This window comes from Podarcis raffonei, chromosome 13 (assembly GCF_027172205.1).
Source record: "Podarcis raffonei isolate rPodRaf1 chromosome 13, rPodRaf1.pri, whole genome shotgun sequence".
Taxonomy (NCBI): domain Eukaryota; kingdom Metazoa; phylum Chordata; class Lepidosauria; order Squamata; family Lacertidae; genus Podarcis; species Podarcis raffonei.
This window is the reverse complement of record NC_070614.1, coordinates 54383182-54406798: the sequence shown is the minus strand read 5'-3', so window position 1 is coordinate 54406798 and position 23617 is coordinate 54383182. Positions and strand designations below refer to the sequence as shown.

Below are 23617 nucleotides of genomic sequence, written 5' to 3'. Positions count from 1 at the left end.
TAGCAGGACCAGCGGTCAGGGATGATGGGAGCTGTAGTCCAAAAACAGCCGGAGACCCGACGTTTGGGAAACTTTGCTCTAACCACTGCACCACATTGCCTTCCTAGCGTTCGCCTGCTATGGGGCAGCTTTATCAATTAAGCCAGGGGAAAGCAAAATGCTGTTCAAAGAAGGATCTGAAATGTTTCCCTCAGAGCTTGAACTGGATAGACGTTCTAACTGCTTTGAGACTTTTTTCTTTAAAATATAGAGTGGTAGAGAAATGAAAATATTAGCAATTATAAAAAAATTCAAGGGGGGAGAAAAAGTGGTGTTGTTGTGGCGATCATAACCCAGGTTTAAGGTGCCATTTGGCAATGTGGTTATAATATATCTGAGTTTCTAACGCTGCCACTGGCCCACTTAGCACTACCTGCTCTGACTGGCAGCAGCAGCACTCCAGGATCTCTCCTAAACCTTCCTGGACCCTTCCAGGAACCACCTCTGAGCGAAGGCCTTAGATTCAAGGCTTGCTTTCTTGCTGGGGATCCTTTGGAGGCCGAGACGCAGCCCGCTCCGATCTCTTGGCGACGCTTCTTCGGGATTCAGAGCCCACGAACCCAGAGGCCCCGATCCAGCCGCTTCCAGCCCGCAACCCGAGAGGCAGGCATTTGCCGAAATAAGACCAGGGACCACAGTGTTTGTTTTTCAAATAGATTTTTTCCCCCTTCCCCATATAGATATCTATAGACATTTTGAGTGCAACAAGTTCTGCGCTTATTATATATTTCGTGAGTATATATAGATATATATCTTTTAAAAATGTAGTCCATACTTCTGTTGAAAATATAAACTCCAGTCTTCCTTAAGGGGCTGGGGGAACGAGTCCGTTCTGTTCCCAGGAGGGGCAATTGAAGGCTTACCCCAAAGAAAGGAAAAAGCCCCGGCGGGCGGCGTAGGGAGCCTGGGATAGGTAGAATACTTGTGCGCGGGGAGGGATTGTGGGCTTTGAAGGAGCCTTGGGTTGAAAGTGTGCGGGCGAAGGAGGAAGCGCGGAGGTGGGAGCCGGGCGGACGGGTGCGAAGAAGTAAAAGAGCTACAGCACACTTAAGGAAGCACAACGAGAACTGCTGCCATTCGCTTAGCAAAGCCGTAGTTTCCCCTGCTCCCAGGTATCAAAGTCCAGCCAGCACATTCCCCAAACCCATTTCTGCATTCAGCCAAACAGAAATACGGAAACTTAACGCTTTGGTCAGATTTCCTGAGACCACGAAAAAGGAGCGGGGGAGAAAAGGGAAGGGACTTGCTTTCGAAAGATGCATAAAACCCCGCTTTTGAAATGTTGGGACTCTGCAGGCATTGTCTGACCAGGTGAGGCTGGTGGAAGACCTCTGGCGGGGGGCGGGGCCTGGAAAGCCAGCTTTCTGGGGTTCCCCTAGGGCGGGAAACACGGACATCGGAGGGTTCTGTGGCTCAGGGCATCTTTTTTTGGCAGAGACACGGCTCTGAGTCAGCTGGGAGGGGAAAAGACAGCTCTCCCGTCTGCCCCCTGCACTTCTCGGAATTTGGGGGGCTGCTCAGAGACCCTTGCCAAGGCTTTCCCAGAAGGCTCCCCCGACTCAGCAAGGCAATGCACACTGGCAAAGCACACAGCCGGCAGTGGGGAACCCAAGCAAGGACTGACTGCAAAGTCTGGGTTGCCAATCTTTGGGTTTTGCACGACAGCACAGACCCCCAAGCCTGGGGGTCTGGGGGCCCAGACCTGTTCCAAAAGAGCCCCAGACCGTACACACACCCTCTGTCTTTCTTCCAAGCCTCTGGACTCGATTCTGGGGCTCCGGCATTGCAGCCTGGAGCCTCCGTTGCTCCAGACACGCTTCGTCTGCTCACGAGCAAGCAGGCATGTTTGTCGGCAACCCTGACCGCGTCTCCCTGCCGCCTCGTCTAGTGCAATAAAACGATGAGAGGAAGAGGCAGGACGGGGACAGCAGAAGAGGAATCCTGTCTGCCTTTGGGGCAGCTTCGCCCTAGAGGCCAGAGAGACTTGGGAGGGGGATGCAGACCCCCCCCTTGCAACAAGGGCTGCTGGGAAGCTGGTGGGAGGGGTAGCCAAGGAGGAAGCAGTTGACTCACAGGGGCTCCTGGACTTCCTGTTTACCCAGCATGCACACCCACCTCTAGGTACTGAGCATCGCTCAGAACTGCTTGCCGCCCCCCTCCCCAAATCTTCTCCCCAGCAAGCATCACTGCCCTGGTTTCCAGCCAGCTAACCCTGGCAAGTCACATCGTGCGCTGCTTTCTGGAGGGAGAGGCCATACGTTTCCCCCCCAAAAAACCTTCTGAAAAGCACTTAAGCCCAGGGGGCGGGAAGAGTAAAGTGCCCAAGTGGCGGAAACGCTCTCTCCTATATGACACACATACACACACACACTCAAGGTGAGTCGGGGGTCTCCGGCGGTCTGTCGTCTAGCCAGCGCTATAAGAAAGGGTTGGTGGGGGGGTGTTTCGCCAGGGAGAAAGGGCCAGCAGGCGAGGAGGCCATCGGGGTCTGTGGGAGACAGAGACAGAGAGGTGGGTGAGTGGGGGGGACGGGGACGGGGGGGAGAGAAGGATCAACACCGAGAGAAAGAGAGACACACACCCCAAGAGATCATCTTGAAATATCCAAAGATAGGGAGGGAAAGCCTATTTATTCCACTGCCACCCAAACAGAGGAAAACACTATAAAAAAATTCCTTCCAGTAGCACCTTAGAGACCAACTAAGTTTGTTGTTGGTGTGAGCTTTCGTGTGTCTCTAAAGAAGTGTGCATGCGCACAAAAGCTCATACCAATAACAAACTTAGTTGGTCTCTAAGGTGCTTTGTTGTTGTTTAGTCGTTTCCGCCTCTTCGTGACCCCCTGGACCAGAGCACGCCAGGCCCTCCTGTCTTCCACTGCCTCCCGCAGTTTGGTCAAACTCATGTTTGTAGCTTCGAGAACACTGTCCCACCATCTCGTCCTCCATCGTCCCCTTCTCCTTGTGCCCTCCATCTTTCCCAACATCAGGGTCTTTTCCAGGGAGTCTTCTCCCTGGAACTGGAACGTGTCCAGAGGAGGGCAACCAAAATGGTCAAAGGCCTGGAAACGATGCCTTATGAGGAACGGCTAAGGGAGCTGGGCATGTTTAGCCTGGAGAAGAGGAGGTTAAGGGGTGATATGATAGCCATGTTCAAATATATAAAAGGATGTCATATAGAGGAGGGAGAAAGGTTGTTTTCTGCTGCTCCAGAGAAGCGGACACGGAGCAATGGATCCAAACTACAAGAAAGAAGATTCCACCTAAACATTAGGAAGAACTTCCTGACAGTAAGAGCTGTTCGACAGTGGAATTTGCTGCCAAGGAGTGTGGTGGAGTCTCCTTCTTTGGAGGTCTTTAAGCAGAGGCTTGACAACCATATGTCAGGAGTGCTCTGATGGTGTTTCCTGCTTGGCAGGGGGTTGGACTAGATGGCCCTTGTGGTCTCTTCCAACTCTATGATTCTATGATTCTCTTCTCATGAGGTGGCCAAGGTCTTGGAGCCTCAGCTTCATGATCTGTCCTTCCAGTGAGCACTCAGGGCTAATTTCCTTAAGAATGGATGCGTTTGATCTAAGGTGCTACTGGAAGGAATTTTTTTATTTTGTTTCGACTACGGCAGACCAACACAGCTACCTACCTGTAAGAGGAAAACACTGTTTTCCTTGAGTTATTCTCAATAACGTAAGGGCTCCCCTGTCTGTTCCAGGATCCTGTTCCCACAGTGGCCAACCAGCTGCCTCTTCTGGGAAACCCAGAACCAGGATCCGAGCACGAGAGCAACACTCTCCCCTCCTGGGGTTTACGGCAACTGAGTTTCAGAAGGATTGCTGGGGTTAAAAAGGCAAGCGTAGTAACATCTTCCTTTAAAGCCTCCTGCTGGAGGGAGTTCCACAGTTTAACTGTCATCTAGAAGAACTTTCCTTCATGTGCCCTGGATGACCTCCAGTCAGGAGAGAGGGAGGGGGGAAACTATATACCTGCTTTTTCCGTGCTATGTGGAACTTTGAACATCTTCCTTGCCTTTCCCTCTGAACTGAAAAGTCCCAAAAGCTGCAGCTTTTCTATGCGGGGAGCTTGTTCCCGCCCCGGCCCCTCAAACGGAGGAGAAACCATTGCTTTCTTTGATTAATATCAAGATCACGTGAGCGTCACCTGCCTTCGTACTGGAGCCTTCACGGATGCACACAGAGAGAGAGAGAGATCTAGGGGCTGGGGTGTGGAAAGGTGATCACAAGAGATGGGGAAGTGGCAAGCGGGAGAGGTTGGAGGGCTGGAAGAGGAGGGGGAAGGAGAGGGGTGGGGGGCTTCCTTACCACAAAAGGGTTGGTGGAGATCCCAACAGGCTGCCCAAGGGGTCTCTGTGCAGCTTTGGCAACAGAAAATCCACTGAACGGGGACCCTGAGGCAGGGGAGACACAAAGAGAGCGTGAGTGAGTGTTGAGATGACTTTTGTAGTAATGAGATGAAATTGAAATACTTTTATTGTCACTTGTACAACTTATATACAGTAAGATTACACGAGCCCCCCCCCCCACTCAGCTCTCTTAGTCTTAATTTGCCTCGTTTACTGACGCACACCCACCAAACCCAAAAGTCAGTTGCCCTGTTATTATCTTTTCATTTGGCAGCCTAACAGCCCAGGGATAGAAGCCGTTCTTTACCCTGTTGGCGCGACTAATCCTGCTTCTATATATCTTCTGCCCAAGGGCAGGAGATCAAGAAAGTGCCGGCCAGGGTCTGAATCATCCCTGAGAATTTTCCTCACTCTCCTGAGGAAACGTTCTTCCGCTATTTCATCCAGCGGATTCATGGGACAGCCCATAATATCTTGTGCTGTATTCACCACCCTCTGTAGGCACTTCCTATCAGATGATGTCAAACCAGGGTCCCACACCGTGATGTGGTATGAAAGGACACTTTCTATTGTGGACCGGTAGAAGGAGATCGTCAAATGTTGGTTGACATCGTTCTTCCGCAATACTCTGAGGAGATGAAGTCACCCAGAGGGCCTAAAACACACCCAGGGAGGCTGGAAATGTTTTATTATTTGATTGCCTTTATATCTGCAAGGAGCTCAAGGGTTCTCCTGACCTCCTCATTTAACCCCCCAAACATTAGCCCTATGAGGTGGCTCAGGCTGAGAGGAGGTGGGGCAGGTTCAAGCCCTGGTCCCTCCCAGGTCCTGGCCTGACACTCTAACTGCTATAGACCGCCGCTGGCTCTCTTAAGATAGAGAGCCTGGAGCTCAAGGTGGCATGTGCACGGTTCTCCCTGTCCTCATTTAACCCCCAGAGCAACAACCCTGTGAGGGAGGACAGGCTGAGAGGCAGTGACCGGCCCCAGACCAGGCAAGCCAGCCCTCTGCTTCAGACATATTTACACTCTGCTTCAAATCCTGTGGGAAGCTTTTGTGCTATGTGCTGGTTTTTCAGGGGGGCCCTCTCTGCTGTGCTGGTAAAGGTAAAGGGACCCCTGACCATTAGGTCCAGTCGCAGACGACTCTGGGGTTGTGGCGCTCATCTCGCTTTACTGGCCGAGGGAGCCGGCGTACAGCTTCCGGGTCATGTGGCCAGCAGGACTAAGCCGCTTCTGGTGAACCAGAGCAGCGCATGGAAATGCCGTTTACCTTCCCGCCGGAGTGGTACCTATTTCTCTACTTGCACTTTGATGTGCTTTCGAACTGCTAGGTGGGCAGGAGCAGGGACCGAGCAACGGGAGCTCACTCCGTCGCGGGGATTCGATCCACCGACCTTCTGATCGGCAAGCCCTAGGCTCTGTGGTTTAGAACACAGCGTCACCCGCGTGCTGGTGGAAGGGGCTTAATCGGGGTCACCGAGGTCCTTTCCCCACAGCACTCTCTCCTTCTCCCATGAGCCCCATGGGAAGAAGGGGCAATGAGCTACGTGGGGACCCTTGACAGCCTTCCTCTAGTCTTGAAAGTTTTCTGATGCATGCAGAGCCCGTCAACCTGCCCATCACAACCCTGACGAGGGATAGGACCTTGCCTGTCGTTTATTCATTTTTTCCTAGTCTAGGAAAAAATTCCACAGCGCCTCAAATGTGAAAGCCCGCAGTTTCTCTTAGTGAGTGTGCAATGGCATGTCTACTTCTGGACTGAGTGACACCCCCCGCAAAGAAAAGCACCTCTTACCGCCATTCTGCTGCTGACTCAGCATTGCTTGGGTCTGGAACAGAGACGGTTGCTGGTGCTGCAGTGGGGAGGTGAAGACGCTGGAGAGAGGGGAGGTGGAGAAGCTGCTGGGAGACCCCACCACGAAGGCGCCTGCGAGAAGAGAGAAAGCCAGAATAATGAGGAAGGGGCAGGAATAACTTGATGAATCAGTGGAGGATGGAGGACGCCTGGCTTGACTGCTGCACGTGTGAAAAGGACGCAGCGGGTCTTAGGGGGCCACAAGCTTATCAACATGAGCCAGCAGTGTGAGGCAGCAGCAAAAAAGGCTATTGCTATTCTTGGCTGCATCCACAGAAGTCTAGCGTCCCGATCGAGGGAAGGAATAGCACTGCTCCATTCCGCCTTGGTCAGCCCACACCTGTCCAATTCTGGGTGCCACAATTTAAGAAGGGTATTGTGCAGAGGAGGGCAACCAAGATCAGGGGCCTGGAAACTGGAGGAATGTTGGAGGGTGTCGGGGATGCCTGGAAAAGACTGAGGAGGGAGGGTAGCCATCTTCAAACATCTGAAAGATGGAGCGAGCTTGTTTTCCGCTGCTCCACAGCGCAGGACCCAAACCGGCTGGGCTAGATGGGTCATTGGCCTGATCCAGAACGCTCTTCCGGCTGTGTTCTGTCTCCACATGTCAAAGGAGGTATTTCTCTGAATACCCGCTGCTGGGAACTGTGGCTGGGGAGAGCACTGTTGCACCCAGGTGCCGCTTGGTGGCTTCCTCCCGCAAGTATATTTACACAAAGGTGCCTTTTGCTACTCTCTTAAAGCCGTTGAAGGGCCGGGTGCTGCCAACTGGGTTGCAGGGAGCAGCGGGAGATGCCTGCCTTGCCAGAGGGTGGGCTAGATGCACTTTGGGGGTCCCTTCCAACGCTACGATTCTATGAGTCCTGCAGGGCAGAAGGCGGCTTACAAAACCATCCCCACCTCCTTCTCTGCCCGACTCGTCGTCTCTCTCTGCCCTCCCACCTCCGCTCAAATGATAAGAACCACAGGACTGTAGAGTGGGAAGGGACCGAGAGGATGCTGACATTTCCATTCCACCTTAATGGAGCAGGCGTGTGGAACTGTTGCGTGTCACATGTCTGCTTACATTGCTGGAAACTTCCGTTGTGCGTAGCTTTTCCTTTTCCTGTTCTCTCTGAGATGACGAGAGAGACGACATGTTTCTTTGTCCTGATTTATGACTAATAAATCTGTAGTTGTAGTATGCTTCCACAAGCCTCACGCCTATTCTGTGTGTGCAGTTCAATCTGCTGGTGGTGTGCCCTGGCTCAGAAGCCTGGGTCCATACGCCACAGAGCAGCAAGCTCAGGAAGCATGGTGTGCATTTGTGAGGTATGAAAAAGGTGCATACAGAGTGCCACCATTCTCCTAAGAAAGAGATGAGTGCTGAAGACTTGTGTCTAGTACGCAGATCTGAAAGGGCCACAAATGGCAAAACTCCAAAGAGTTGGCTAAGTTGCTGATGAGTTGGCTAAAACAGCAGTACAGTGGTGCCTCGCAAGACGAAATTAATTCGTTCTGCAAGTTTTTTCTTCTTGCGAGTTTTTCGTCTTGCGAAGCACGGTTTCCCATAGGAATGCATTGAAAATCAATTAATGCGTTCCTATGGAGACCGCTTGCCAGGCTGGCGGTGCGGAGAAGGGCTTTTCTCCCCACCGCAAGCCTTCAGGACAGGTACGGGAACAGAGGGGAAGGCGCGCAGCGCTTCTCCTCTGTTCCCGGGGCTTGCGGTGGGAGGAGGGTTTTTCCTCCCCACCGCCAACATTCAGAAGAGCATTCTGAATGTTGGCAGTGGGGAGGAAAACCCTCCTCCCACCGCAAGTCTTCAGGACAGCCATCCGAAGGCTGGCGGGCGGAGGAGGTCTCTCCGCCCCACCGCCAGCCTTCGGAGGAGGTCCAAGGACAGTGGGGAAGACGCGCTGCGCTTCCCCGCTGTCCCGGAGATTTCCCTATGGGCTTTCGTCTTGCGAAGGAAGCCCATAGGGAAATTCGTTTTGCGAAGCGCCTCCAAAACGGAAAACCCTTTCGTCTTGCGGGTTTTCCGTCTTGCGAGGCGTTTGTCTTGCGGGGCACCACTGTAGCTGCTCTTAGTAGCTCAGAGAAGGTGTGGGGACCTTCAAGCTCAGAAGCCCGGGTCGCTGATTTACGTCGGAGCAGAGGTGGTGGTCTTCGCAGCGGGACGGCTGGAAGGAGGCCCTCTAGCCCAAGCCCTTGCAATGCAGGAATCCCCCCCCCCAAATGGGGCTCAAACCTACGACCCCAAGAGTCTCAAGGCGGCAGGGAAGGGCTTACCTGAGCCCATGCCGTTGGTCTGGAAGGGGTTGGTGGAAGGCAGCGTGGGCTGAGCAACGGCAGAGGTGGCGAAAGGATTGGTGCAAGCTGGAAGTCAGAGAGCGAGAGAAAGTGCCTAGTTATACCACAAATTAAGCAACTGGCCTCTGCTACACCCCAGGAACGTGCCTGGGGTCCTCAGACTTTGCCATAGTTAACTTAAGACCTGCTCCTGGAAACCTGCCCCTCCCTCGAAGACACGCACCGCTCCCCAAAATTTCACATGCCGCCATTTTACTTCCTCGTTGGATGACACACATGCACAGGCCTCGCTATGTGAGCACAATCGGTTCCTGCCCAACAGTATTTATTCAACAAGCAGAGAAACGCATGTCAAACACAGTTTTGCAGGACGAGGGGCTGACGAGAGGGGAGAAGGCGATTTTGTGATGGATGCAGTTGTATAAAATAATAATAATAATAATAATAATAATAATAATAATAATTTATTTATACCCTGCCCATCTGGCTGGGTTTCCCCAGCCACTCTGGGCGGCTTCCAACAAAATATTAAAATGCAGTAGTCCATCAAACATTAAAAGCTTCCCTAAATTTGTGCACAGATTTGTGCCTCTGACTCTCTGTATGCCTGGCTGTGTCTATCTGACTCTCATGTGACTCTCTCTCTCTCTATGTCACATTACGGTACAAATCCTTGGGATGGGGTCTTGTTTAGGGCAGTGGTTCCCAATTAGCCAAGTACCGCGGACCCCCCGTTTTTCAAAAGCCAAGCGGTGCCACCAGACCCTCCAGTGTGTCCCACGGCTCTGCATCTCCCGGGCTGTGCATCCCTGCAAATCATGTGACCAGCGTGAGAGCATGGCGCCCCAAAACAGATGTTTTTTGGGTGCTGTGATCTCACACTTTTCTGGGCACCTCCCAAAAGCGGATGTCCCAGACAGGTGACAGGTATGTGCCACAGACCCCCGGTTGGGTTATGTAGATCCCAACTGGGAACCACTGGTTGAGAGGGTTTTTTTTGGTGAGGTTTGTTGCTGCTCTCGATATTAACTTTTTGTAGATTTGTCTTTAGATCTTATTATGACTTACGTGAAAACCGTTCCGTTTGGTTGCGTACTTTTTTTTTATCTGTTCCGTTCACTGCTTATGACTACTTTTGTTATGTTTGTAACGATGTAAATCTTTCCGTGTTGCGAACTGCCTTTAGCTTGGCTTTAACAGCGGAAAGGTGGCCTACAATTAAAACGACGACGATCTTTCATGTGTGGGTAACTGAAGGTTCACACAGCAGAACCTGAGTGCATTCTCTTTCCCGTTTAGTCCTTAGCTTATCTGTATTGTTTTCGTATGGATTTACGTTCTGTATATATTATGATTATTTCTAATCGTTCTTATGGGGGATTTTTTTTTTTAATTGTTCTATTTATTATTGTTCATTTGGTGCGATGCAAGACACTTTGATCGGCCTACAAATAAATTGAAGATGGTGACGACAGCAGCAACCATCAGAACCGAGAGGACGAAGGCAAACTACTTACCCCCGTAGGCCGTAGCTGGGCTGGGTGGGGGCAGGACAGGTGACTGGCTGAGGGCCCCAAAGACACTGGCAGAGAGAGAGGGGGAGGAGGAGGAGGAGGAAGCAGGTAAGTACAAGGCTCTCTGGGAGATGCACCCAGAGGCCACTTAGACACACACACACCCGTTGGTCAAAGGCAGAAATGTCCACAGCCCCACCAGCCCCAAACCAGTCAATCCAGAGGGAAACACAGTACCTGCTTGGGACTCCACCCACTCTGAAGGCCCCACCCATGTCTGGAATGCCCACTCCTGGTTGGCTAGCAGGGGAGGCGGGGAAACCGCCCATGTGGGTTCCACCTGCAACGAAGAATATTAATTAATATTGGTTTGTTTGGGAGTTATCGGTTTGTGTTTCTTTGTTCTTGTTTTAATCGTGTGTTTTGTGCTTTTATGTTGTATTTTTATGCTGTTAACTGCCCTGAGATCTGCTGATGACGAAAGATATACAAAATTAATATTTTTTAAAATTTTGTCTCTGTCTCTCTCTCCCCCCCCGCCACCTTCCCGCCATTTTCCCAGACCAGGACTCGAGCTGGTGTACACAAATTAAAACATAGCAGGTAAAATACAAAAAGCTAAAAACATATAAAATGTAATAGCTTAGTTACATTTTAAACTATCTTTTACCGCATTTTTCGCTCTATAAGACGCACTTTTTCCCTCTTAAAAAGTAAGGGGAAATGTGTGTGTGCATCTTATGGAGCGAATGCAGGCTTCGCAGCTATCCCAGAAGCCAGAACAGCGAGAGGGATCAATGCACAGTGCTCCCTCTTGCTGTTCTAGATTCTGGCTTAGCCCCTCAGTCCCTTCCCCCACCTCCCGGAAAAGCCCCCAAGAGCCGCGCTCCCTTTAAAGAGCCGCGCAGAGTGTGTGTGCGGCGCTTGGGGGCTTTTCCCCAAGGAGGGAGAAGGGCAGCCTGTCAATGACTGCAAGCGCCGCACACACGCTCCATGCGGCTCGTGAAAGGGAGCGCTGAGCAGAGCCTGGGATGCATACAGGCTCTGCTCAGCACTCCCTTTAAAGAATATTTTTTTCCTTGCATTCCCCCTCTAAAAACTAGGTGCGTCTTATGGAGCGAAAAATATGGTATATGTTTTCAGCTTTAATGCAGCAGAATCAAAGCAATGCAAAAACATATCTGTAAAAATGCAGGTAGTAGAAAAAATCTGTCAGTTCCCAAAGGCCTGTGGGAGTAAAACAGTCTCCGCCTGCTGACGAAAGGAGAACGAGGAGGAATAAAAGGCTGTGAGGATAAAATGGGGGTGAGGAACTATAGGGGAGGCGGAATATAAACAGAATGAACAACATAGTAGTAATGATAACAGTGCACTTACGGGGCATGTTCCCCGCTGCCATGGGCTGGCTCTGGAAAGGGCTGTGGCTGGCGGCTATTGCGTCCCCAAAGGTCACTCCAGCAGGACTTCCACCAAAGGCATCGAAACTGGTGAAGGCGGCCTGGGCTGGCACCTGGCCTGAGAGAGCGAGCGCACACAAGAGGGGTCATTTAGCTGCAGTGCTATGCATGGGTTAAGTTCCTTCTCTGTCCTGTCCTGAATCTACCGCCAAAGGATTTCTTCCCGCATCGCAGGGGCCTCCAACCCTCCAAGTCTAGGGCTCTGACCTCCTCAAGCAAATCTGAATGCAGGGCATTAGGAGAAAAGGGAGAACGTTCTCATAGAATTGTAAGCATTGGGAGGGACCCCGAGGGTCATCCAGTCCAACCCCATGGCAAGACACCTTCTTCACCCCTTTTTTGTAATACCATAGGAAAGCAGTGAGAGCCTGGTGGATCTGCCCAATGACCCAGCTGCTGCAGAATCACGTTCTCAGCAATGCTAGGTTTGTAAGCGCACCCTGCGTCTTAGCGGTCCATTCTCTAAATCAGGGTTTCCCAAACTTGCCAAAGAGAAAAACAACTACCAGACTTTTAGAAGACATCTGAAGGCAGCCCCATTTAGGGAAGCTTTTAATGTTTAATAGGCTATTGTATTTTAATATTCTGTTGGAAGCCACCCAGAGTGGCTGGGGAATAAATAATGAATTATTATTATTATTGGCTCCCTAGCTGTTTTTGGACTACAACTCCCATCATCCCTGACCACTGGTCCTGGTACCGAGGGATGATGGGAGTTGTAGTCCAAAAAAACCCCCACAACAACCACCAGCCAGAGACTGTTTGGGAAACCCTGCTCTAAGTCAAGGAGCCGAAAGCCAGTGTTTTCGTTTTTCTTTCCCCATGGGGGGAAAGGCAGCTCCCGCAACTCCCTGGTTGCTTGGGATCCTGCCCCCCCCCCGATGCCCATTTTGAAGCCTCCTCAGTTAACACACTCCCTCCAGATCAAAACTGCCCAGCCAGACACACCCACCCTCCCTCTGGTGTGATAAGGAGGTTCCTGCGAGCCAGAAGAAGTTACTCACTCCCAAAAGCAGGGAAGGTTGTGAAGGCAGGTCCAGGCTGAGGGGCAGCAAAGGGGTCTCCCCCGATGTCGGCCAAGAGGTCCATACTGGCTTTCTTGGCTGGCTGGGGGCCCTGCGGCTGGCTCCTATCTGCAATCTGGAAAAAGGAAAGCCGGTCAGCCTGAAAGGCCAGGATCCTGCCCAGCAAGAGATCTCTCCCCCCCCCCCCAGAGCCCGGCATGCACCACAAATGCACTCTGAATCAAGTTGTGGCCCACTGAAGTGCTATGGGAGAATATTGTGCCCTGGGCTGTATATTGTTGGATCATTATGAAATAGATTTATATGGCTTTTGCACGCAAAGAATACACAACGGCTAGGAGAAGAGGGCGTCGCAAAGGTCTCCCTGGCAGGCCATGCTTATTTTTAACTTGAGCAAAGTTTCAAACTTGAGCAAAGTTTCAGAATCTACTGTTTCTGTGGGGCAGGATGGATTGTTGGTTGTTGAGAGGCACTAGGTGAAAATGTTCCTCTATAACCAGACCTTTGGCAGTATATGGCCTTTTAAACTGGGGCGAGGGGGCAGTGTTGCTTTTGTCTGTTATTAAATTATGCAGTTCTGTGTTTTATATTGTAAACCATGCTGCTATCTTCGGATGAAGGGCAGGATAGAAATTTAACCATCATCATAATCATCAGTGGCCATTAGCTCTGCTCTGCCACTGCAGCCCCTTCCGAATACCAGTCGCTGGGAACTGCCAGAGGGGAGAGGACTCTTGTGCTTGGGTCCTGTTTGCAGGTTGGCCACTGTGAGAACAGGATGCTAGACTAGATGGGCTCCCTTTTGCCTGACCCAGCAGGCTCTTCTTCTTATAATAAATAATAAATGAATTTTATTTATACCCCACCCTCCCCAGCCAAGACCAGGCTCAGGGCGGCTAACACAGATATAAAACAATTGATAGAAATACAACTTAAAAAATAAGATTAAAATGCGGCCTCATTTCAGCAGAAACGCAAAAACTTTTTAGGGGATGAAAACGCCAAGTCTTCACCAAGGCCAACTATCCAGACTGGTCCTATGTGGGCCAGAAAAAAGCCAGGGAAGTCCCCAAATAGGAGTTTCATCACAGAAGGAAAAAGGAAAAAAGGAAAGACGGGGAGGGGATTCCAAGCCAAAGGCCAGGCAGAACAACTCTGTCTTACAGGCTCTGCGGAAAGAAATCAGATCCCGCAGGGCCCTTGTCTCATGAGACAGAGCGTTCCACCAGGCCAGAGCCAGTGCTGAAAAGGCCCTGGCTCTAGTTGAGGCTAATCTGACTTGCTGGCCCCCCGTCTCCTGTGGGAGGGAGTTCCACAGATTAACAGGGCACTGCATGGCAGTCTTTCACCCACCCTGAATCTCCCAGCATTCAGCTTCCGTTCTGGTGCCACAACGAGAGAGGGAGGAAAACTTTCCTCTGTCATGTCAACATTGTGGCTAGCTGCTAGCTGCCAGACAGCCTTATCCTCTGTGAATTTCTTCTCGTTTCTCACTGTCCCTTGCTCGTCTTACACAAGCCCCGAACACTGCAGACTATAGCCCACCGCCCCCTGCCCTGCTACTCCCCAACAGCTGTCAGAAACCTGATATCAGAGCTTGTGAAACAGGGTAGGGGCCTAGCCTGGGCTGGCCAGCGAATGGAAAGAATGTCTGAGCGACTTAGTCGAGCCAGAAGGATGCCCGATACTCCCAACCTGGCTAGGCTTGGCTGCTGTAGGCATGGCCCCCGAGTCTCCCAGCAGCGTCTTCACTTCCACGGCGGAGCTTTGGGATGTCAGCGAGGGCAGGCTTTTGGCTTGCTCCGGAGAGATGTACCTGCGGGGGGAAGCCAGAGGAGAGGATAAACCACCGCCCAGGATAATCTACCCACCCGCTCATCCCTTGGGTGGGTGAAAAGTCAACATTCCGCCTTTGGAGTAAGACGTGAAAATAAACAGCCCACACCAGTTTGCAGAATTTCATCTGAGTCCTTTACCACCCAGTAAGCTCCCGGGATTTGAGCTCTCCTTGAAGGACAGGCTCCTGTCATTCTCACCATCTCTTCTTCTCGTATTTCTCTTGCAGAAACTCCTTCACTTTCTGAGGGTCCTGGGAATCTGGCAGCAGAGAGGTCCGCGAGTCAAAGGTGCCCAACCAGATCTTCCGACAGGCCTGGGGTGGGGAGGGGGCCCAGAATTATTTACTTTGTAAGATTTATACACTGCTTGCTTGTAAGAGAAGGGGCAACTCAAAGAGAGAGAGAGAAACAACAGAATCATCAATAAAAGCTACTATATAATCAAAAAAATTAAACTAAAAGGGGATTAAAACACAAATCAACCAGGCAGGCTTGCCTAAACAAGAATGCTGTGTAGCAGGAGCTGGAAAAGTACGGGGAAGCCGCCTGCCTGATGTCAATAGTTTAGGTACTGCTGCACTAAAATATACGGGTTCTTATCAATGCATATGAGGAATAAGCTGCAATTCAGAACTCTGGGGGTTCTTTAAGAAGTGAGTACAGCAGGAGAGGACTATCACCTGCCCACCCTCTGAAACCCCACTTGTGCCTTCTGTTGGCCTCCTCAGTCACCAAACCAAGCTCGCCACCTTGCTATTATAAATTGTCTTATATATACTTATGAGAAAGCAGGACACAGCTGCCATGAAGGCCCCAGGTGGCCCCCGACTCACCTCGTTCCCACGGGTCTGGAGGTACTGCACCTCGCTCTCCGTGAAGGTCGTCATGGAGATCGACTTGACCCGGTGAGGGGGGTTCAGGCCACGGCTGCATTGGGGGTGGGATGGGGGAGAAGAATCACAAAACTGTAGGGCTGGAAGGGACCCCAAGGGTCATCTAATAATAATAATAATAATAATAATAATAATAATAATAATAATAATAATAATAATAATAATTTTTTATTTATATCCCGCCCTCCCCAGCCGAAGCCGGGCTCAGAGCGGCTAACAACAATAAAAGTAACACAGCATTCTAAAATCAATTCATTCTAAAATCAATTCAAAGGCAACCATTGGGCTAGAGTTCTGCAAGGATTGCCGAAGGAGGGAGTCAGGCTGTGCCCTGGCCAAAGGCCTGGTGGAACAGCTCTGTCTTGCAGGCGCTGTGGGAAGATGTCAAGTCCTGCAGGGCCCTAGTCTCTTGTGGCAGAGCGTTCCACCAGATCGGGGCTACGGCCGAAAAAGCCCTAGCTCTAGTTGAGGCCAGCCTAACCTCCCTGTGGCCTGGGACCTCCAAGATGTTTTTGTTTGAAGACCGTAAGGTCCTCCGTGGGACATACCAGGAGGCGGTCCCGTAGGCACGAGGGTCCTAGGCCGCATAGGGCTTTAAAGGTTAATACCAGCACCTTAAACCTGACCCTGTACTCCTCCGGGAGCCAGTGCAGCTGGTATAGCACCAGGTAAATGTGATCCCAGGGCAAGGACCCCGTAAGGAGTCTCGCCGCGGCATTCTGCACCCGCTGGAGTTTCTGGGTCAGTCTCAAGGGCAGCCCCACATAGAGCGAGTTACAATAATCAAGTCTGGAGGTGACGGTTGCATGGATCACAGTGGCTAGTCCAAGTAATGCAGGAAACACAACAAAGAGAAAAGCACCTGCTGATTATAGCCACTGAGTAGATGCTCTCTAGGGGAGAGCAGGAGAAACCAGGCCTTTGAGTTCAGCAAAGTGTGTGTGCTTTTGCAAGAGAGACACCTTGGTGAAGAGAGTGATGCTGACAGCTCTCTGAGCTGCCAGGAAAACGCAGAGAATGCTGTGCACCCTGAGCTGCAGAATCCAGGAGAGGCCTGGGCCCTCAGGGAAGAGAGCCTAGATGTCGACTCTGCCCCACTGGGCTCCTCATGGCCCTGTCCCCTAGCGCTCTGACCTGCTGATGCAAGGATTATCTCTGCCCGTGGCAGTTAATTATTAAGAGGGTGGGAAATGAAATATCCAGGATGTCACGGAGAGAGGAGGAACCCCATGTGGGGAGAACTTCCTCAGGGAGCAAACCTGGATTAGGGATCTGGGCAACCTCGGTGGGGCAGTGGGGAAAGAAATTAAGGACTCATATCACCACGATTTAAGAACACAATCTGGCCCATCTAGCCCAGCCTCCTGTTCTTACAGAGGCCAACCAAATGCCCATGTTGGGAAAATCTGCGAGCAGGATTCGAAGACAAGAGCAACTCTCCCTTTCCTGTGCTTTCCAGCAACTGGCGTTCAGAAGCATTGCTACCTCTGACCACCCAGTAGCCATCGAAAGCCCTCTCCTGCTCCGTGAATTTCCCCAATCCTCTTTTAAAGCCATCTAGGTTGTTGGCCATCACCGCCTCCGGTGGGAGGGAGTTCCGCAGTTCAACTATGCTCCGTGTGAAGACGGACTTCCAATTATCTGTCCTGAATCTTCCAGCATCCGGCTTCATTGGAGGCCCACGAGTACCAGCGTCGTGAGAGAGGGAGAAAAGCTTTTCTCTATGCCAGGCATAATTCTACACACTTCTACCATGTCGCCTTTTACTCGCCAGGTTGACAACGGCTGGCTTAAAAGCATTCCACAGATTTCCTTTTTTCCACCCTCCCTCTCACGTCAGCCATACCCCACCATCCAGGGCAACAACCTGAGTTTCTATTTACTTTGGTCAAAAGGTGTTTAACCTGCCTTTCCGCTCAAAGGGGAGCTTATGAAACTCTTATTTGTTTTAGCGAAGAGATGCCTTTGCCTCCCACTGGCCAGCGAAGGCCAAAGACCACGGCCAGTATCAGGGAGCGGCCCAGGATGCATTGCGCCGTCTTGCAGCAGCCAATCCTGCGCTATCCCAGAGGTCCTTCTGCACCCCACACAAAGCGCAAACAAGGCCTCTTCCAAATCGCTGGTGCCTTCTGTCTGTTTCGTCATCCGCTGCCCTTCTTTTAATTGTGCGCACAGTTTCTAAAATTTTAAAGGTAAAGGTACCCCTGCCCGTACGGGCCAGTCTTGACAGACTCTAGGGTTGTGCGCCCATCTCACTTAAGAGGCCGGGGGCCAGCGCTGTCCGGAGACACTTCCGGGTCACGTGGCCAGCGTGACAAAGCTGCTCTGGCGAGCCAGCGCAGCACACGGAAATGCCATTTACCTTCCCGCTAGTAAGCGGTCCCTATTTATCTACTTGCACCCGGGGGTGCTTTCGAACTGCTAGGTTGGCAGGCGCTGGGACCGAGCAGCGGGAGCGCACCCCACCACGGGGATTCGAACCGCCGACCATGCGATCGGCAAGTCCTAGGCGCTGAGGTTTTACTCACAGCACTACCCGCGTCTAAAATTTTACTTGCTGCTTTATAACTCCCGCAGTTTGATGAGGGTCGCAAATGGGGAGAGATGCTGTTGCGCTCAAGTCCTGCTTGTGGGTTTCTTCCATTCGTTTGGGACATCTCGATGGCCCTTGTGGTCTCTTCCAACTCTATGATTCTATGATTCTATGATTCTATGATTCTATCTGGTTGGCCACTGTGGGAACAGGATGCTGCCTTAGAGGAGCCACTGCACTCCTCCCGCAAGACTCGTCTCACGTCCTAAGCCTCCAGATGATTTTGCCAGGTGGTCTCATATACGTCACAGAGGTGACAAGCAAATCCAAAGGTCGTCTAGCCTTCAGTCAACCTGGAGTCAACCTGGAGCTCCTCAGCGGTTTTGGAGTACAGCCACCAACCCTCGGCCGGCTGTGGGGCTGATTTTATTATTTATTTATTAAATTTGTATACCGCCTTCATCTGTAGATCTGAAGGCAGTGCATAAGATCGAAACACATAATAAAAACAAGGGCAACAACACAAACAAACCAGTATGTTTCCGAGCACAATTCAAAGTGTTGGTGCTGACCTTTAAAGCCCTAAACGGCCTCAAAGGCCCAGTATATATGAAGGAGCGTCTCCACCCCCATAGTTCTGCCCGGACACTGAGGTCCAGCTCCGAGGGCCTTCTGGCAGTTTCCTCCCTGCGAGAAGTTACAGGGAACCAGGCACAGGGCCTTCTTGGTGGTGGCGCCCTCCCACCAGATGTCAAGGAAATAAACAACTATCTGACTTTTAGAAGACATCTGAAGGCGGCCCTGCTTAGGGAAGCTTTTAATGTCTGACGCTGTATTGTTTTTAATATTCGGTTGGAAGCTGCCCAGAGTGGCTGGGGAAACCCAGCCAGATGGACCGGGTATAGATATTAAATTACCGTTACATTATTATAACCATTAACCCTTTCCCCCATGGGGTCCCTGACGCAGCTGGGAGGGCGCCAGGTTGAGGAAGGGTCTCCAACGCCCCGCCCTTGGCCCCGCCCCCGGGAGGCATTCCGCGTGGAACTGGCCCCGCCCCCGCGCATAGCGGCGTGGCCCCGCCCCCCGGCCTCGCGCATAGCGGCGTGGCCCCGCCCCCTGGCTCCGCGCATAGCGGCGTGGCCCCGCCCCCCGCCGCACTCACAGCGCCCCCGAGCAGGCGGTGCAGACGTAGCTGCCGATGGTGATGTCCACGTAGGTGACGCCTCGCTGGCCGCACTCGAAGCAGAGGCGGCTGGCCGGCTCGGAGCTGACCAGCTCCCTCACCCGGCGGGACCAGACCTCGGCCTCCGAGTCCCGCGGGGAGCTGGGCTTCCTCGCCCCGGACGCCGCCATCCGGGCGCGCACCTCAGCCGCCTCGCTCCCTGTCAGCGCCGCCGCCCGCCGCCGCGCATGCGCCCAGCCGGCCCCCGCCGCGCACGGCGCATGCTCCGCTCTCCCCCGGCTGGGGCTTCCCCCCGCCCCGCCCCGCCCTCTCCCGGCGACCTTTCGATCCCACCCCATTCGTCCTCGCCGCCGCCGCCCCCTGAACCGCTACGCGCAGGCGCGCCGGGAAGCTCGCCACCTCGCGTCGTCTGCGCGTGCTCCGGCTTCCCAAGCCGAGGGAGGCGCTGAACCCGCGCGGGGAATAAGGGGGCACGTGCTTCCAGTGCGCAGGCGCACCGTCTCCTTCCACTTCGCCGGCCGATGAGTAGCCGACGGTGGCCTGGTTTTTTTCCCCCTCTGGGAACGCATGCGCAGATTGTTCCCGCCTTTTCCCCTCGCCGAGCGTGCTCCTTTGCCGGGGGGGAAGGGTGGGGGGAGTGTTTCCCGCCCAAAAGGCCACGTGACCCCCTCAGGTTTTACCTCAGAATTCAGTTTCGCCCAACTTACGACTGAAGTTTCCTGCTCAACGTTTCCAGTTCTGCCTTTTAACTTAATTTATTTAAGAAAGTTGATGCATCCTTTGTTTAAAAATAACAGATATTCACAAAGCCGGTTAAAAAAAGAGAACTATTTAAAACATTCCCCCCACCAAATGCATATAAAGCTAGGATTAAGGTAATAATGGCCTGATGGTAACACATGTCTACGATTCTGCATATCTGTGCAGGTTTGCCTGAACAAAAATGTATTTTAGCAGGTGCCCCAAAGAGGGCAGCCTGATGTCAATAGGCAGGGAGTTCCAAAGTGCATGTGCTGTTGGATTTATTACCAATGTGGATGTTGTGAGGCACCTGCAACTGCCATTTTCTACCATAAAAATAATAGCCATGATTAAGGGCACAGCTGCTGGATCAGACCAGATGATGGGACAGGAGTGAGGCAAACACGAAGGATATAAAATAAAAGTATAGAGTGAGCAGAGGGAAAACCAGGCTGATTCCCCCCCCCCAATAGCTTGCAGAAAAATCAAACGATTGAGCAAAGCAGGGAACCAAGAGCTTGCCCAAAGCGTAAAAAGGAAAAGAAGGAAGTTAAAACCGGGGAATCATTAAACAACAGGAAATTCCTGATAAAGGTTGTTTTAGAAGGGGAGCAACCGCAGCAGAAACCACAAGCTCTGTAGGAAATGGGGTATTTCCTACAAATATATATATATATATAGTATTGCATATTTATACACTTCAGAGAGAGAAGTAGAAAATCTGATTCAAGCAAAGAATCATGTCAGGGGAATGAGCAAAACGGAAAACAACCCAGAAAAAAGGAAAAATGAAGCCCATTTGTGATGGATTTTTAAATTAAATCCGGTGTCCTTTCAAAGCAGGGCTGCCTTGTCTTACTGAGCTCCAGGAGCCACATTCACCCGTGAATAAACCACCCAGAGGCCACGTGGCAGAGTGTGGCCACCCATTAAATTGTCAATGTAATGAGCAGGGAGGAAGGGAGGGATTTGTATTTCTGTCATGGCGCTGGGCTGGGCAGGGAGGTTTAACACTTTTTTGCACATCCCATCACTGTGTCAATATATACTTTCTCTGTCACCACTAACAAAATTGGGGGATCTCAGATGGGTAGGAATTTGCTAAGGAACGGGTTCAAATCATGTCCCTGCCATGGAGGTCCTCCAGCCATTTTTCTTTTTTTTCCAAGGGCCTTTCCTGAAATGGCGGAACTAATAACACTTGAACGATGAACCCATTTTATAGCTTGCAAGACCAGCCACATTTTACTGCCCCAACTGACTGCACTGCATCCCAGCAACCTTTGTGAGCTTACAGGTAAAAAAAAAAATTGTGGGGGACACACACCTTCCACATTATTTTGCTGTCTCCCCTTAAAAAAACATGTTGCCCTGAGCAACGGGCAATCCACTTTTAATTGTTTGCTTTGTTTATTTGTTTCATTAAAAATTTATAGACTCCTTGGCTGTTAAGGAAAAAACTCAAAGTGGTTTACAAAAAGTTAAAACCTTGAAAGCCGAATTTTAAAATACACTGAAAGTTAAAAGTCAAAAGAGAATAGACTAGCCAGGCATGTCCAAAGTCCGTTTCGGGGGTCTAATCCAGCCCACCGGTCGGTTTAATCTGTCCCCTGTGGCAGTTTATTTCCTGGGGTAAAATCCTAAAGAACCCTTAACAACTTCAATCCTAAAAGAAGCTAAACAACTTTGGTTGGCCCTCACGCATGTTCACGTCATCAAAGCTGGCCCTCTTTGAAAAAAGTTTGGACACCACAAATTAAAACTCATGCAAGCTTTCTACACAACTGGGTAAAGGTAAAGGGACCCCTGACCATTAGGTCCAGTCGCGGCCAACTCTGGGGTTGCGGTGCTCATCTCGCTTTGTTGGCCAAGGGAGCCGGAGTACAGCTTCCGGGTCATGTGGCCAGCATGACTAAGCCGCTTCTGGCGAACCAGAGCAGCGCATGGAAACGCTGTTTACCTTCCCACCGGAGCGGTACCTATTGATCTACTTGCACTTTGATGTGCTTTCGAACTGCTAGGTTGGCAGGAGCAGGGACCGAACAATGGGCACTCACACCGTCGCAGGGATTCGAACCGCCGACCGCAAGCCCTAGGCTCTATGGTTTAACCCACAGTGCCACCCACACAACTCGGTTGTTGTTGTTGTTTAGTCGTTTAGTCGTGTCCGACTCTTTGTGACCCCATGGACCAGAGCACGCCAGGCACTTCTGTCTTCCACTGCCTCCCGCAGTTTGGTCAAACTCATGCTGGTAGCTTCGAAGACACTATCCAACCATCTCGTCCTCTGTCGTCCCCTTCTCCTTGTGCCCTCCATCTTTCCCAACATCAGGGTCTTTTCCAGGGAGTCTTCTCTTCTCATGAGGTGGCCAAAGTATTGGAGCCTCAGCTTCAGGATCTGTCCTTCCAGTGAGCACTCAGGGCTGATTTCCTTAAGAATGGAGAGGTTGGATCTTCTTGCAGTCCATGGGACTCTCAAGAGTCTCCTCCAGCACCATAATTCAAAAGCATCAATTCTTCGGTGATCAGCCTTCTTTATGGTCCAGCTCTCACTTCCATACATCACTACGGGGAAAACCATGGCTTTTACTATACGGACCTTTGTTGGCAAGGTGATGTCTCTACTTCTCAAGATGCTGTCTAGGCCTGTCATTGCCCTTCTCCCAAGAAGCAGGCGTCTCTTAATTTCGTGGCTGCTGTCACCATCTGCAGTGATCATGGAGCCCAAGAAAGTAAAATCTCTCACTGCCTCCATTTCTTCCCCTTCTATTTGCCAGGAGGTGATGGGCCCAGTGACCATGATCTTCGTTTTTTTTGATGTTGAGCTTCAAACCATATTTTGCGCTCTCCTCTTTCACCTTCAATAAAAGGTTCTTTAATTCCTCCTCACTTTCTGCCATCAAGGTTGTGTCATCTGCATATCTGAGGTTGTTGATATTTCTTCCAGCAATCTTAATTCCGGCTAGGGATTCATCCAGCCCAGCCTTTCACATGATGAATTCTGCATATAAGTTAAATAACCAGGGAGACAAAATACAACCTTGTCATACTCCTTTCCCAATTTTGAACCAATCAGTTGTTCCATATCCAGTTCTAACTGTAGCTTCTTGTCCCACATAGAGATTTCTCAGGAGACAGATGAGGTGATCAGGCACTCCCATTTCTTTAAGAACTTGCCATAGTTTGCTGTGGTCAACACAGTCAAAGGCTTTTGCATAGTCAACAAAGCAGAAGTAGATGTCTTTCTGGAACTCTCTAGCTTTCTCCATAATCCAGCGCATGTTTGCAATTTGGTCTCTGGTTCCTCTGCCTCTTCTAAATCCAGCTTGCACTTCTGGGAGTTCTCGGTCCACATACTGCTTGAGCCTTCCTTGTAGAATTTTAAGCATAACCTTGCTAGCGTGTGAAATGAGTGCAATTGTGCGGTAGTTGGAGCATTCTTTAGCACTGCCCTTCTTTGGGATTGGGATGTAGACTGATCTTCTCCAATCCTCTGGCCACTGCTGAGTTTTCCAAACTTGCTGGCATATTGAGTGTAGCACCTTAACAGCATCATCTTTTAAAATTTTAAATAGTTCAGCTGGAATACCACCACTTCCACTGGCCTTGTTATTTGCAGTGCTTTCTAAGGCCCATTTGACTTCACTCTCCAGGATGTCTGGCTCAAGGTCAGCAACCACACTACCTGGGGTATACGAGGCATCCATTTCTTTCTGGTATAATTCCTCTGTGTATTCTTGCCACCTCTTCTTTATGTCTTCTGCTTCTGTTAGGTCCTTACCACTTTTGTCCTTTATTATGGTAATCTTTGAATGAAATGTTCCTTTCATATCTCCAATTTTCTTGAACAGATCTCTGGTTCTTCCCATTCTGTTGTTTTCCTCTATTT

The 23617-nt window shown here is 51.0% G+C and overlaps 1 protein-coding gene across 1 annotated transcript; it reads right to left on the bottom strand.

The window, feature by feature from the left end:
* Positions 1–2338: 2338 nt before the first annotated feature.
* Positions 2339–19217, bottom strand: AGFG2 (ArfGAP with FG repeats 2). The gene is made up of 12 exons (XM_053361545.1): positions 18967–19217; positions 15209–15302; positions 14574–14689; positions 14233–14353; positions 12517–12652; positions 11433–11570; positions 10293–10395; positions 10059–10123; positions 8521–8607; positions 6190–6321; positions 4352–4437; positions 2339–2527 (listed from the first exon to the last, which is right to left on the bottom strand). The coding sequence occupies exons 1-12, from the start codon at positions 19155–19157 to the stop codon at positions 2456–2458; spliced, it is 1341 nt and encodes a 446-aa protein (XP_053217520.1). The 5' UTR covers positions 19158–19217; the 3' UTR covers positions 2339–2455.
* Between the last annotated feature and the right edge of the window lie 4400 nt (positions 19218–23617).

What these genes read in the sequence shown, in the direction of transcription:
- AGFG2 (XM_053361545.1), bottom strand. Translation starts at nt 19,157, where the DNA reads ATGGCGGCGTCCGGGGCGAGGAAGCCCAGCTCCCCGCGGGACTCGGAG. An exon ending in GACCAACGGCATGGGCTCAG is followed by an intron (nt 6,322 to 8,520) that starts GTAAGCCCTTCC and finishes CTCTTCTCGCAG; the next exon opens with GCGCCTTCGTGGTGGGGTCT. An exon ending in TCTCCACCAACCCTTTTGTG is followed by an intron (nt 2,528 to 4,351) that starts GTAAGGAAGCCC and finishes TGTCTCCCACAG; the next exon opens with ACCCCGATGGCCTCCTCGCC.